Raw genomic sequence first — 14,501 nt, 5'->3', positions numbered from 1 at the left:
ATACCAGCCTGAATTTTATTCAGTATTGAATCCGCAACTAAATCAGTGTTATCGCACATCAAAACCATATGCAACAATCTAGATGTCATTGACACGTAATCCAGCAATTAAACATAATTCAGTACGGAGCAGAAAGTTTGTATTGAAATAGTTAAAGCAATGCACCACCGAGGCATTTTTTTCTATGCCTCTGATTAGCACCACAACCACAAGGACCAAAGCAGATGCCATTTAAACACACATTGAAACGTTATGGAAACAGCACTGAGGAAAATTACATCACCAGTTAGACCGACGGCTTCTGGAGTGATCGCTCTTAGCATGTACAGTAGCTTCCTCTTCCTCTACCCACAACACTACACAATGACCACAATAATTTAACACGCAAAATCACATTCGAGAGTTCATGTAAACAGGATTGTGGGGCCCTGAGCACAGCACGTGTTGTGGTTGTAAGAAGAGGCGGCCCTGCTTCTGAGTGTAAATATTTGTAATCAAATTGCAGTGTAATTTTAGTTTTTGAGGTTTTGCTGTATTTAGTTGGGTGTAAAAAAGTTAATACGATACTTTTCTCAATTGTTACGATGTCAAGCAGCAATAACATAAAAGCACAGGAACATTAACTGTTGAGCTTCAAGTAGTGTGAACATGGACTGTAGGACTATGTTCAAGTGTGTGTTGTTGTCACATTATTTCACCACTTATGCATTAATTAAACCTACCACTGCATTAGCAGCTCTAAGCTTGACTGCTTGAAAGCTAATGGACTGCATGCTCGGGTGTCCATCTGTCAGCCTCTGATTGTTGGAAACTGTATGACTCACACCATTTTAAAACCTATTCTTCTTCGCCCTTCTAAAACAGCATACGTTTGCTACTAATGAACCGTAAAGGTTGAGGTTATTAGACTGAGAAGCAAGGAGTGCAGTAAAAAAAAGGAAAAAAAATCACAATGCATGCCATTTTCTATGCTGCATTTCTTCAGCAATACCTGCTGTATACATTTATGTTTGCATGTCTAGCTATGTGTTTGATAGATGATGCTCACAATTCCACTTGCCTGTGCAGACAAGCTGTGCATTGCAGAGCGAATGGAATTGAAGACTAAAATGAGACATTCATCGGTGGGTGTTGATGGATGACTTTATCATATGAATGCAGTAGTGGCTGTGGTCATGATGTATTGTTGAAGCATACATTGGAAGCCGCTGGTGAGCACTAACTGCTGCTTTGACTCCTCCTCATCTTCATGCATGCTAGGCTTGAGCAAGAGAGGGCACAGTTTGGTGCCTGGGCTGGAAAAAGGAAGACGAATGTGTATAGATATGATGTATGCCCTGTCCCAATGCTCTCTCTCCATCATCACACTTCCACAGCATGGGTAATGATGATGAGGGCAGGCTGGACAGGACTGTATTACTCCACAATGGCAAAAGATAATGGACCAGCCTCCTACTGTGCAGAGGAATCCGCTCAGACATCCAATTACTGCCTTTAAGATTCATCTTTAGATGGCCTAAAAACACAGCTCTTTCGAGTATAATGGAAGGCAGCAACACATAGGGACAAAAGGTGCCCAGAGAGGTAATTCATCTGTTTATTGAGTGGAAAGAATAAGAAACAAAAAAAAAAACTTTTAAAAAAGGGGCTGTATGCAGTCATACAATCAACAAAAATAGTTTTAAGGTGTTTACTTGGATGAGATGCTCACAAAACTTGGTACACTTTAGATTTTCTGCTATTGTTTGCAGACTCCTGCTTCATGATTTTAAATTGGTGACAAAGTGGTGAGCTGTGTTTCGACTTCTCCCAGTGCAGGTGGGTTTGTGACAGCACGCAGAAGGCTCTCTTAAAGTTCATCTTTCAAAATGTTGTTTGCTGCTGTCCCAGAGGTGTCTCTTGGTGGGGGAAATGCTATAAACTATGTTGCTATAACAATCACTTCCAGAAAGGAAGCTGACATTTACAAGGCATCATGAATTAGACAAGCCAAACCGTAAATACTGTGAAACCTCAATATAAACCAATTGTCATTAGCGTTACTACATTACAGTCTTTGGCGATACGGTCAGTAATGGGTCTTCATGCATTTGATGAGATTATACCAGGTCAAAACCCATTCTTTAATTACATCAGCTTCTCAATTATGACAAAAGACTGTGTAGCTTATTAGACTAATTAGTGCTAATCGGGTATAAAAGCACCTCATCGAATAAAATCACAGAACTGTTGTGTCAACAGATGCCTTCAGCGAATTTTGTGAAGTCCCTGCTCTCAACTTGATTAAAAAAGACTGAAGAATCTGTTGTTTCTCCCTCACCATTAGCTCTGGAAACACCAGCAGTCTTGCTTCTCTTCGCTCAAGTGTTCCTTTCCTGTGCAACCTTGATTGATTGCCAACCTCTGTGATTTTGTGACTGTGAATGTTCCACTTTTTGCAAAACAATCCCAAAAAATGAACTGGTTGTTTTATGAGGACGTTTCCTCAAAGGATTGCCATGACATACCATGGAAAGTGACTTAACACTATTGATTCCACTTGGAATCAAACCCCTCAGTCTGCTGCTGCTTGCCTACTTTCAACGAGCAAGATCATTTTCCAAGATTAAACAAGAAGTTAAAACAACTGAATATCAAGCATGATTTCCTCTGGTGCTGAGAGAGGACCGTGGCAGGATGTCAATAGCACTCTATTGCAGTTGGATGCCTAATCAATATCTAAAGCTTGCCACAAAGAATCTGCAGATTAGATGTGATCTGGGAAAAACAAGTCATATAATTACTAGAAATGACGAAAGAATTTTAAAAAGCACAATGTTCCTCATTCTGTGCTTATTACAAATGCCATAAGTGAGCAAGCACAGCGACATGAGGTGTTGTTTTAAATCTGCTGTTTTTCAGTTTGCAGGATTATGTAAAAATCTACACAACAGATTTCTCTGCGAGAAGTCTATTTTCAATATCTGCTGTCTGAGTCACGACGTAACTGTTCCCACCACACCACAGTGCCAATAGTAGTCTCATCATAATGCAGTAGGCAGGATTTACAATGCAGCTCAATTCAGGTTTAGGCCCTATATCTGATTCTATTTATGTTTACTTTCTATCCACTCATTCGATGTCATTGTGTGCATTTGCTGAACGCCTGAAACTTGCATGTGAATGCGCTGAAAGTGCATGTAACAACTACACTCTGGCACAGAAGGTCCGGAATATCATAATGTTTAACTTGCATTATTATTTAGTGTGCTATAAATTGAAGTAGCCTTGTAGTTGTCTGCATGTAATCAACAACTGACTGTCCAGCTTTAGGGATTTTAAACCTGGATTGGAATGGTCTTTAGAAGCTGTTGGGCAGTGAATACATGGGTCAGGATTGGGGTGGATAGTTCATATTGGGCTCTGAAACTACTTGTGACCTCAGTTCAGACTTGAGTGGGAATGTTTGGTCAAAAACGTTGTGCTTTGTCTCATTGCGGTGTTTCACATTGTCACTTTTTATGAGTGCCAGGGACTGTGATCATATGAGGCATACTGTTTATGTGCTTCCAGAGAGATGACGTAACATAAATAAGTCTGTCCATGTCCGGGTTTAAATTTTTATTTTTGCTGTGTACTTTTCTCTTCTTGGAGAACGCCATGTGTTTTTATCTGTCTTTTGCTTCCTGCTCACTCATCTCTCTGTCTTCTTTCGCCATACCTCTCACTGTGTATCGTTTATTTCCCCGTATCGCTCACTTGTCTCTCTGTCCTCTCACTCTCCTTTCCCCCATCTCTCACTCGTTCTTCCGTGTCACTCACTTTGCCTCTCTCTTCTTTCATCTGTGTCTGTATTTAGTGTCACAATTTTTAGGGCCTGGAATGCATAGATTAGATTGGCAAAGCAGTATCACGTGGGATGTCTACACTCACATGCTCACATGATCAGTGGATTTCCTGATCCGATAAACCATTAACATAATAGAGCTGTGCAAAATAGAAGCACCCTTTCAAAACTTCCATCCATCCATTTTCTATACCGCTTCTCCTCATTAGGGCCGCGGGGGTATGCTGGAGCCTATCCCAGTTGACTTCTAGCGTCAGGCGGGGTACACCCTGGACTGCTCGCCAGCCAATCGCAGGGTACATATAGACAAACAACCATTCACACCTATGGACAATTTAGAGTCAATTAACTGAGACAATTAACCTAACGTGCATGTTTTTGGAATGTGGGAGAAAACCGGAGGAAACCCACGCACGCACGGGGAGAACATGCAAACACCACACAGAAATGCCCAACAGAGATTTGAACCCAGGTCTTCCCGATCTCCTGACTGTGACTGTGTGGCCAACATGCTAACCACTAGACCACCGTCTTTTCAAAACTTAAAATACTTAAATCATTTCTTGACTATAGGTCCAGGGCCGCATAGGACGGCGTCCTGTTACGGACTCAGATCGCGATCCGCCAGTTAAGTTACTACGCATTTGCTGTTATTTTGATTTTACTGTGGGTGTTGGTACATTGCAATGACTCGCATTGACAGTGTATATGTGGTTTTCTTCCTTGACACTGTATTTATCCACATTTGAAAAAGGCAAAAAAAGGTGACATGAGGACAACCAACTCAATGTGCTTTTTTTCTTGTTATATTGCCATAAACCATATTCAAATTGGGCCACATGGAAAGAAAGAAAGAAGAAATTAAAACTAAAATTAATCATCCAGCATTCTCCATGCATCTTTAGTGGTTTTAGTCATATGGAAGAGTTCCCTGAGACCCAGAATTAAAACTAATACAGTCCCATCGCCTTATGTGATCCTTCTGTACATCACACATTATTGACACATGCTTATTGTTATTTGAATTTATTATTTATTATTTTTGCAGGCCACACGGTGGCTGAGTGGTTAGTATGTTGGCCACACAGTCAGGAGATCGGGTTCGAATTGGGTTCGAATCTCCGCTTGGGTTCTGTGTAGAGTTTGCATGTGTGGGTTTTCTTCCTCCCACATTCCAAAAACATGCATGTTAGGTGAATTGGCAACTCCAAATTGTCCATAGGTATGAATGTGAGTGTGAATGGTTGTTTGTCTAGATGTGCCCTGTGATTGGTAGCTGACCAGTCCAGGGTGTACCCCGCCTCTTGCCCAATTCCCAGCATACCCACGACATAATAAGCGGCATAGAAAATTGATGGATGTCATTTTTACAGAGCTGCTGGAAATTTGAATTTCACTTGGAGATTAATAAAGTATCTATCTACTGTATCTTATCGGTTATGTTCATATATGCGTTACGACAAAATTATGTTATACCAGTAGTTTAGAGTTAGCTTCCTCTACTGCCTTGTTCTTGTCAGGTTGCATACTGCTGATGGCGTAACTCACGACAAAGACAAAGAAATCTGCTTTCAACCTTGGTGGAGGTCTGCTATACTACTTGTATTGTAGTTCTTTCTATTTGCGTATAGTCAGCACATCCTATGAAAAATAAACCTCAGCATCACTGAACATCTGATTATCATATGCGCTGGCTAGTCACATTTAATACACCACACCCCTGCTATGCATCATTATTCTATTCCAATCACTTTACTTCTAGGTGCAGGTTTCTGTTTTCTATTCCAATTTCTGGCTTTGTTCTGCCTTCAGTGGAGAGAAGGTAGAGGCAGATATTTTAGTGGGTGTGTGTGTGCTTGTGTGTGTGTTTGAGGCTGGTTGACGACACTGCTCTTACATTAACTTACTTCCTTTTTTCTATCAGCGAGGAGTGTAGCAAGGGGAGGGAGTGGAACTTATCCGTGGGCTTTTCATGCCACAGTGATCCCAAGTAATCTAATTCAGTCTTCCCTTTTCTCGCTTGTGTGCCTCTCTCATATTGGTGCATGCAGATTGCAGAAGCCTTACGCAGCTGTGTGTGTGTATGCAGGACTGACGGACAGAGAAGGAATAAAAGGGGACAGAGGGAAACAGCGAGAGTTAATGAGATCTGACTGTATCAGCATGTAGAAGTATTTGTGTTTTGTCTTACTATTGCAGGGTGGATAGAAATGCCATGCACCTTGGTGAGTTCAAGTGCCAACAAAACACTTGAAACTTGAGAAAGTGAGCAACAGGGAAAGAAAATGGAAAAAATATACAGTGCCGGTGCAGATCATTTCAAAGGGATGAAATATGAAGAACAAAAGGCAAATCATATGCTTTACATCACATCAAATGATTTTTAATGTAATGTAAAAGGTTTTTGAATGTATCGATTAAAAATGAACACAAATGTCTTCATTCACCAATGAATAAATTCACACAAATGTTATTAAGAAAAGCCTGAGGTAGCATAGACAATAACACTTTGCATGCATTATTTTTTTTTCCTTTATTTGGGGGGCGGCTTTATTCTTTCAACAAAGCAGAACTGGTTTGAAATTAAACTTTTTTTAAAAAATAAATAAACCATACAGCAAACTAAATACAAGAAGCAGGGCCTTACAGCAGCACTGTAAGTGTTCGATCATGTTTGTCTGCTTTGGCTGAGCTGTTCAACAATACCACCAGAATTTCCTCACTGGCCTAAGCAATCATAAGTGTACCAGTGTGAAGCACCATCAAGGTTTTTACACATCTTTTTTAATCATCTTTTTTCTTACATCTACTTTTCCTGATACTAAAATGGATACCCAACATGTGGAGAGACATACTCCTACCCCATACTCTGCAAGAGCTTCAACAAGCTGCAATCATGTTTGAAGTAAGCACTCCTATAAATGATAAATTATCAGTAGAGTGAACTAGAACTAGAACTAGAACGTGTAGGTGAAAGAATAAGTTAATGGAGTAATACGTAGCCGTGCCGCTACACAGCGGAAGAACGTCACTTTTGTTCTTCTTAGTTAACTTTTTAACTTTAACCTTCATTATGTCTTCCAGGCGTCAGGCAAACTCATACGGTCCAAGAGGCTCACACACTGCAACCATCTTGGAGGATAAAGACGGCATCGTTGAACATGTGAAAGGATTTGCTGCTATGAAATGGACAGTGATAATTAAGCAGTGTAGTGGTCTTAGTAATGAGACTTCCTCCTCCCAATAAGCTCTTGTCCTTCGTATGTCCTGTGTCCAGTGTGAGTGACTTAATTATTAATTTAGGTATAGGTTCCGACTTACACTAAAACTCGACTTACATTGCAGTTGTAGGAGTCAAACTTGTTCGTAAGCAGAGGACCTCCTGTGTGTAGGTCCTTAGTAAAGTTTGCATTAGCAGTTGAGGGAACTGGGCCACCTTGGTGGACATTTGTTGTGAGATCGCCTGCGGTTGTTATTGTTATTCACTGTAGTGGTGGCATTTTGTGTCAAGTTACACATGAAGTGTAAATACACAGCCCTAACGAGCCTTGACTGTGCCTGTAAACACCACTATTGTGGTGTCATGCTCATACAAATCGAGGTAACAAATAGCGGTATTGGAGAAGGACGTACCTTATAGCACCTTTTAGTAAAGTACATCACTTTGGGCTTGTTTTTTGTAAAGTATGCGGTGCAATTATAAATTCATAAAAACTGACATGCAAACGGTGCCTCCGAAGTTTTCAAACCAAAGGAGGAAACACTTGAACTGTGCGAAACACCTGAAAGACAGGCACTTTGAGTTATTTAATGAATTCAAGGTGAGGAAGTTTCAGTTTGTTTTTACTTGTGTCACGTTGCCCCGACTATATGACTTACTAAAAGCCTAGTAAAATGGCTTGAGATGAGATGAGATGGCTTATACTGGAAGACTAAAGGCCACTGCTGTTGTTTTGTGAATGGATACCGTAGTTACCTCTTGGCAGCTGGTACTACAATTTAAATTCTGTACAAAAAGATGTTGGAAGCACAGTGATCTTAATACTTGACCATTTCAAACAGTTTTCAATAAAGTAGTGAATTTAAAAATACATTGGTTCTGTTGTTTTTTTTATTTTTATCATGGTATCGAATAAGTATCGAGAATCTAAATTCACAGGTATTAGTATTGACAACTGATTCTGGTATTATGACAACCTAAATCCAGTACAATTTATCTCTAAAGTATATATGGTAATATCAGATTACACAAAAAATATTGCTTGATAAATCTGCACTATGTGCTGGTTTTTGTTGGAAAATGTAGAGAATCCAGCTGGGGATATAGATCAATGACAGCACCAGCGGTAACAATATTGGAGGCAATAACAAGCACTTGGATCCAAATGAAAGTAGGCAAAGGGAATATCAAACGTTTCTGTACATGCACATGCATCATCTGTTATAATACACACAAAGCACTATTCATCTTCATGGAGATCGGTGCCCAGATTATGCTGCACCTAATTGATTTAGCTAGGTTTAGCAAATTGTTTGTAATATCAAGTAACTAAGACGGATTTTGCCACGGTGATAAAAACCTGCATGATTTATAGTAAGCCATAAAGCCCCTCCTCAATGTACAATGAGCAGAATAATAAGAGTGAAAAAGCTGACACTGTCGGAATTGATGGATGAGTATATATTTGAGACACTGTTATCATTGAAGGAAATCCTTTTACAGAAGCAACAGTGGAATCAGTTCTGTGTCTACAGTATGTTCTTGCACAATGGTCGCCTAAAGCCCTACAGAACATGTTTCTGTATGTCCTTGAGCAGTAAGTCTCGCTTAATTCCACTTCCAACCTCAAACAGAGCCTTTGCTGAAAAATCATTCAAATAATCATGGCTGTTTTTGTGAGAAGCAAGTATGAGTGCATACTCTATATTCCTAGATGAGAGCTAGGCAAGCAAGAATCTGATACATCGGTGACATGAAAGGATGCGAGAAGGAAGCCGAACAATACAACATTGAACACGTGGTTTCAATTATCCTGAGAATGCATCAGTAGTGGATGTGTCACGTTCTTCTGCATCCAAGAACTGCCACCCACAGGCGTCTATTATTTTTTACAGCAATAGACACTACTTAGAGAATAACAACGACACTGCAGTCAGGTCTGTAGTATGCCGATCAGAAATAGAAACTAAAGAATCTTTGTTGTAGTAATCAGCGCTGATGTCTTTGCCTACATACGGTCGATGCTGCTCATTTTTCACCTGAATGCTCCACATCTACAATAAATCAGAAGCTACACGTCCCTTGATCGTTCAGCAAAGCTGCAGTGATGCAACAAAGACTTGCCATGCGAGCTTCTATCGTTCATCTACGCAAAAGGGCCTGCTTTACCCTGCTGAGGGAGACAAAGCTTCAGGCTTACCCTCAGGCGAGAGCCACCCCAGACCCCATCAGAGGCCTGTTGGGACCCAAAGCAGATCTCTTCCAGTCTTGCTCCAAAGCACACTCTCGTAGCACAAGCTTACCCTATTGCTCTGTCCTCACATTGTATTTGTCAGAGAAAACAATCTCTATTATGTCTGGGTACTTGCCACTATAATACTGTAATACAATATATTGTTTGCCCAAAGCATGTTAGTATTTCATTTATAAGACTAGACCGAGAGACTTCAGCCATAGCAAGCCTTCCAGGTCCTGAAGCATCAAAACAGCCCCAGACCATCACACTACCACCCCAACATTTTTCACACCACTGTTAATATATGTATTTAAATATATATTTATAGAGTATTCTATCTAGGTTTGTATAGATCTTTTAGATGTATACCGTCAGATTTTTCTCATGGAGAGCAAAGACATGCATTCATGTAGTGTGGACAAACACGTTGTCTTCCACAATGGTGGTCGAGTTTGATCAGTTTCAGAATTTTGGAATTAGAAATAACCTCTTGCAGGAGATGTACTTTTGCCATAATTAAATTGATGCATGGAAATTGTACAGACAATGCTTAATAACATTTTATATTTGTATATGTACATAGGTAAACACTAAGTACCCATGTACATATTATATACTTATTGATGGTGGTTGGGGTTTTGTATTTTTGTGTGACTTTCGACTTGATTATTTTTCTTGAAAAGTTTATTGAACCATTCAATTTTACGGTTCCACAGGATTTGTGTGTGTCTCTGTCATGTGCCCATGGTCACTCACCATAGCCAAGGGCACGATGCCTGCCACATCCTCTTGTGCCAATCGGATCTCTGTGTCAGCCTCCTGTGTGGCAGAGCGGCTGGCCGGGTACTCCACCTGCCACGCCATCCAGCGGCTTCCCAGCAGCTCTGGGAAACTTTCCATTTTCATATCCACCTGCAGCACCCTCTGTACTCCCATGTCAGCCCTAGAAGAGTGCAGAAAAGAGATGGTGCCAGTTAACGATGAAGCAGATTGTTTGATGCAAATGATGAGCTAAAATGTGAGCGTGAGAGTGTACACTAACACTGAGATTGTTCAACCCACAGTCTGCCCTAATGATGACAAACAGTAGCAGCTGATGAATGTTTCATGTTTCTGTGGCTGCAATCTATTAAATTTGACCAAGAGAGATTCTTCAAAATGTCAAGTCCCTTTGTGTTTAACTTTCAGGACACTGTTCTGCTTTGTAGAATTATATCATATCTATATCCTGCTTCTCCCACACCCCTGACTAATTATGGAAATTAGGGGGCTGCTCCTCAGTGATCTTTACGTGCCGTCACCTTGACTGTGACGCTGATGCTGAAGCTTGTCACCATCACTAGTGCCCTTGTTGCCATAATGGAGCGTAAATACACAGTGTGCTTCAGTAGCACCAACAACCACCTTGAAATAAGACATAGTCTGATAGTAAAACTATTGCCCCGGGACAGGAAAGGTCAGCTTTAAAGATTTTTAAAGATCAGAGAGGATGGCACAAGTGCTTTTAGCCACGTGTGTCAATTGGCTGATCTAATTCATACATGTCATTTACTGGTCTACAAAATGGCAAACTGTGACAAGGATTCAGAAAAAATCTGCCCACGGTTTGTCCTGCAGTAGTTCGGCCCATAATTAAGAAGTATGAAACTGTTTTAATACAAATATGCATATCAGTGCAATTCCAATGGGCATTATAAAACACTCAAGAAGTCTTTTGAGTTGATGTGAAAGTTGGCTTCTATAAATACATGTGAATACAAATGGATGGTTGACTTGGAGTAGAGCGAGCATATTGACTTTTTGGGTGCAAAATTGTCTCCAAAACCTGTTTTATTTTTATCTTTAATAAAATGCAAATAAAAACAACCAAGAAGTAAAAATAAATAAAAAAAAATACTTTTGGCTCTCCTTCTGTGTCAGGCAAAGAAAATGTTATTGTCATGAAGAGAGGAAATATATATTTGGAACATCTTGGAAAGACAACAGTGCAAATGTACTTTGTAACGGTGTAAATTATAGATCAAGGCTTAAAACAGGAAAATGATAAATAATAGAAAATGTTTTGTTCTTGTATATTCACATAGGTCTAACACTAATTTCACATGATTCTCATAGAGTTTATTGTGCAAGATCTGTTATGTAGCAGAACACGAAAAACAATATTTCATATATAACAAGAAGTGTGTAAATAATTAAAATTATATGCAAGTAACTTGTGTCATAACAGCATAGGGATTAGAGAGTTGATTGTGCAACATCACTGTCTTATGTAACTGCTCCACGGTGCTGCAGAAGTGACAAATGATGATTTCGGCTTGCAGACCAGAAAAAGCCAGGTGGTTTGCCAGACAAAAAATACAGCAATATCAGGACATAAACCTGTAAGCCCATGTCGGTCCCGAATGGCCTACTTTATCCAGAACATGCATACTGCATAAACACAAACTGAAGACCATATTGTAAACTACACAATATAAAATTATGATATACTTTATAACTGTCAATTCCGGGCTGTTAAATGCACCTGAATATAAGTTGCATCCACCAAATTTATAGAGAAAAGAGTGTTATTATTGGACATTCTCCTTCAGGAATTTTTGGCAGACCGCAAAATTACTGGTTCCATTTATCACAGCAAGTCTTACAGGTCTTGAAGCAGCAAAACAGACCCAGACCATCACACTACGACCACCATATTTTACTGTTAGTATAAGGTTCTTTTTACGAAATGCGGAAATGCCAATGTAATGGGACACACACCTTCCAAAAAGTTCAACTTTTGTCTCGTCAGACCACAGAGTATTTTCCCAATGGGGATCATCAAGATGTTTTCTGGAAAAATGGAGATGAGCCTTAATGTTCTTTTTGTTCAGCAGTGGTTTTAGTCTTGTGTCTCTGCCCAGTGTCTTTCTCATAGTGAAGTCATGAACACTGGCCTTAACTGAGGCAAGTGAGGCCTGCAGTTCTTTAGATGTTGTTGTGGGGTCTTTTGTGACCCCTGCTATAAACCTTGCAATCCCTCCTCCACTCAAGGTTCCCAGCGTCACTTGTTAGCTCCGGTAATGAGATGTGAGGTTCTTTTTTTCTGTTGGAGTTCAACTGCAACTTGCCTCGTGCACATAACGAAGAGTTGTCATTTAATTAATACGTCTGCTCTTCTCTACAGTTCTACATTGTTGTTCCACACACTTCGATCCCTTTGGCTTAACAATGATGCAGCTAATTTATGGCTAAAAAATTACAGTTCCCATGATGCCATGAGTGCAGCATCAGGTTATTATGAAAAACATGCAAGGATTTAGCAGTATTTTTGTGCGCTGCTAAATCCAGCCAGCCATATTCTATGCCGCTTATCCTCACTAGGGTCGGGGGTATGCTGGAGCCTAACCCCAGCTGACTTCTGCAAGAGGCGGGGTACACCCTGGCCTGGTTGCCAGCCAATCGCAGGGCTCATATAGACAAACAAGCATTCACGCTCATATTCATACCTATGGACAATTTAGAGTCTCCAATTAACCTAACATGCATGTTTTTTGATTGTGGGAGGAAACCGGAGTACCCGGAGAAAACCCACGCGCGTGCGGCGAGAACATGCAAACTCCACACAGAGATGGCCAATGGAGATTCGAACCCAGATCTTCCCGATGTCCTGACTGTGAGGCCAACATGCTAACCACTCGGCCACCATGCGGCCGCTCTGCCAAATCAATGAATAAACTTGACTGCCAAGATAGAGGATTACTCATACAAACTCAACAGAAGGTGATCAGACTTTAACAACAAAATATCAGAACTTTTCCTGTAGAAGAATCAGGCGCATGTACTTCATATGCAAATAAAAGGTAAGACCACAAATGTCTTTCAGTTAATAATATATAATAAAATGGCACCAAGAAGTATTTGTAAACAAAAAATTGAACAAAAGTGAATTAGTCGCTTCTTTTTCTGATTATCCTCTTAATGGGCAGCCTGTATCAACATAAAAAAAACATACTCCAAAAGATTCAGGGCCTCACCAGCCATGAACCTCACTGCCAAGCACTGTACGATTGGCCTAGTGAATACAGCATGAGAGTCAAGATGTGCATCAAAAAATGCCAACAATAATTATACTCAGTTTAAATTTGCACAAAGTAGTATTGATTTTAAAATATTGGTTGTAGTTAGCAGTTGTGTATAACTGCATTGCATCATGAATGGTGTTGCTGATATATTGAAATGTATTTACTGTAAGTATGTAAGTGTAGTGTATTGTAGTCTACTGTAAATGACTATCCTACAGTACTTTGCTGCCTAACATGGTTGGCCCGGTCTTTAAATTACTTATATTAGTAACGGTCCATTGCTCTGCAGCCTGTGTGAGAGATTTCTCAGCAGTGAAATTTCTTCACCTTAGAACAGCTTTAGCTCAAAGGCACCTGGAATGTGCCCTAAAAAATAAATATGATGAAAACGCAGAGATGATTGCACTGCTCATAAGCGCCTTTCTGCTTTTTAGCTGGTCACACTTTCTTCAAGAAACTGTACACATTACACAATACAATACAGCAAAGTGTTTCTGTTGCATCCATGTTGAGGGATACCTATCTTAACATGAACACTAACTGCCCTGAATAACAATCATAATCATTAAAAATAGGTGCTCTCCTGTTCTTTAGGGAATGCTATTGTTTGTAGAAGTGAAACATCTTGCTTTCTCTCTTTTCTTCTTATCTCTGACAAGTGTGCATGATAGTGACCGGCAAGCTTGATCAAATCATTTCAAATTAATGGCCCTTCAACAGCATTTGAAAGGATCTAAAATCAGGCAACATTTTCACCCTTGACCCTTCATGTTGCTTACACAGAAGCGCATGGATTTGTATCTCTGTATTCTCATGACGTCAGGCTCACATTGATTGGGTCGATCCGATCAGTTTGTTGACGGTGAAGTGGCATTGACAAACATTCGATTCATATCACATTTGGATTTAGAAGAGGTGTGAATCTGATCTGATTGTTCCAATGCTCAGAAACAATGCACTGTGAGAAACTGGTTTGTATAGAAAAGCACCTTATAAAGTAGACTTCTGATGGTTTCAAACTTACCATTAGCATTTAGCAAATCACAGAGTCAAAAATAGTGGAGATTCTACTCTGGACTAATGCAGATTTAGGAGTCTTTTCAAGTATATGTTATTTTTTAAATTATGCCTAGTCTCTATGAACAAATCTGCTGC

General features: G+C 40.0%; 1 protein-coding gene across 3 annotated transcripts in view; it reads right to left on the bottom strand.

Moving 5' to 3' along the window:
* The window catches only part of si:dkeyp-14d3.1 (transmembrane protein 132C), a 191,348-nt gene that overhangs the window by 49,029 nt on the left and 127,818 nt on the right, over positions 1-14,501 (bottom strand). For all 3 annotated transcript variants that reach the window (XM_054774339.1, XM_054774340.1, XM_054774341.1), the window contains one exon: positions 10,039-10,225. In XM_054774339.1, the coding sequence (XP_054630314.1) occupies positions 10,039-10,225 (187 nt within the window). The remainder of the gene's footprint in view (positions 1-10,038; positions 10,226-14,501) is intronic.

The sequence above is a fragment of the Dunckerocampus dactyliophorus genome, chromosome 4, assembly GCF_027744805.1.
Source record: "Dunckerocampus dactyliophorus isolate RoL2022-P2 chromosome 4, RoL_Ddac_1.1, whole genome shotgun sequence".
NCBI classification, from domain to species: domain Eukaryota; kingdom Metazoa; phylum Chordata; class Actinopteri; order Syngnathiformes; family Syngnathidae; genus Dunckerocampus; species Dunckerocampus dactyliophorus.
Note: the sequence above shows the minus strand (reverse complement) of the source record. Positions and strands in the feature narration are given on the sequence as shown.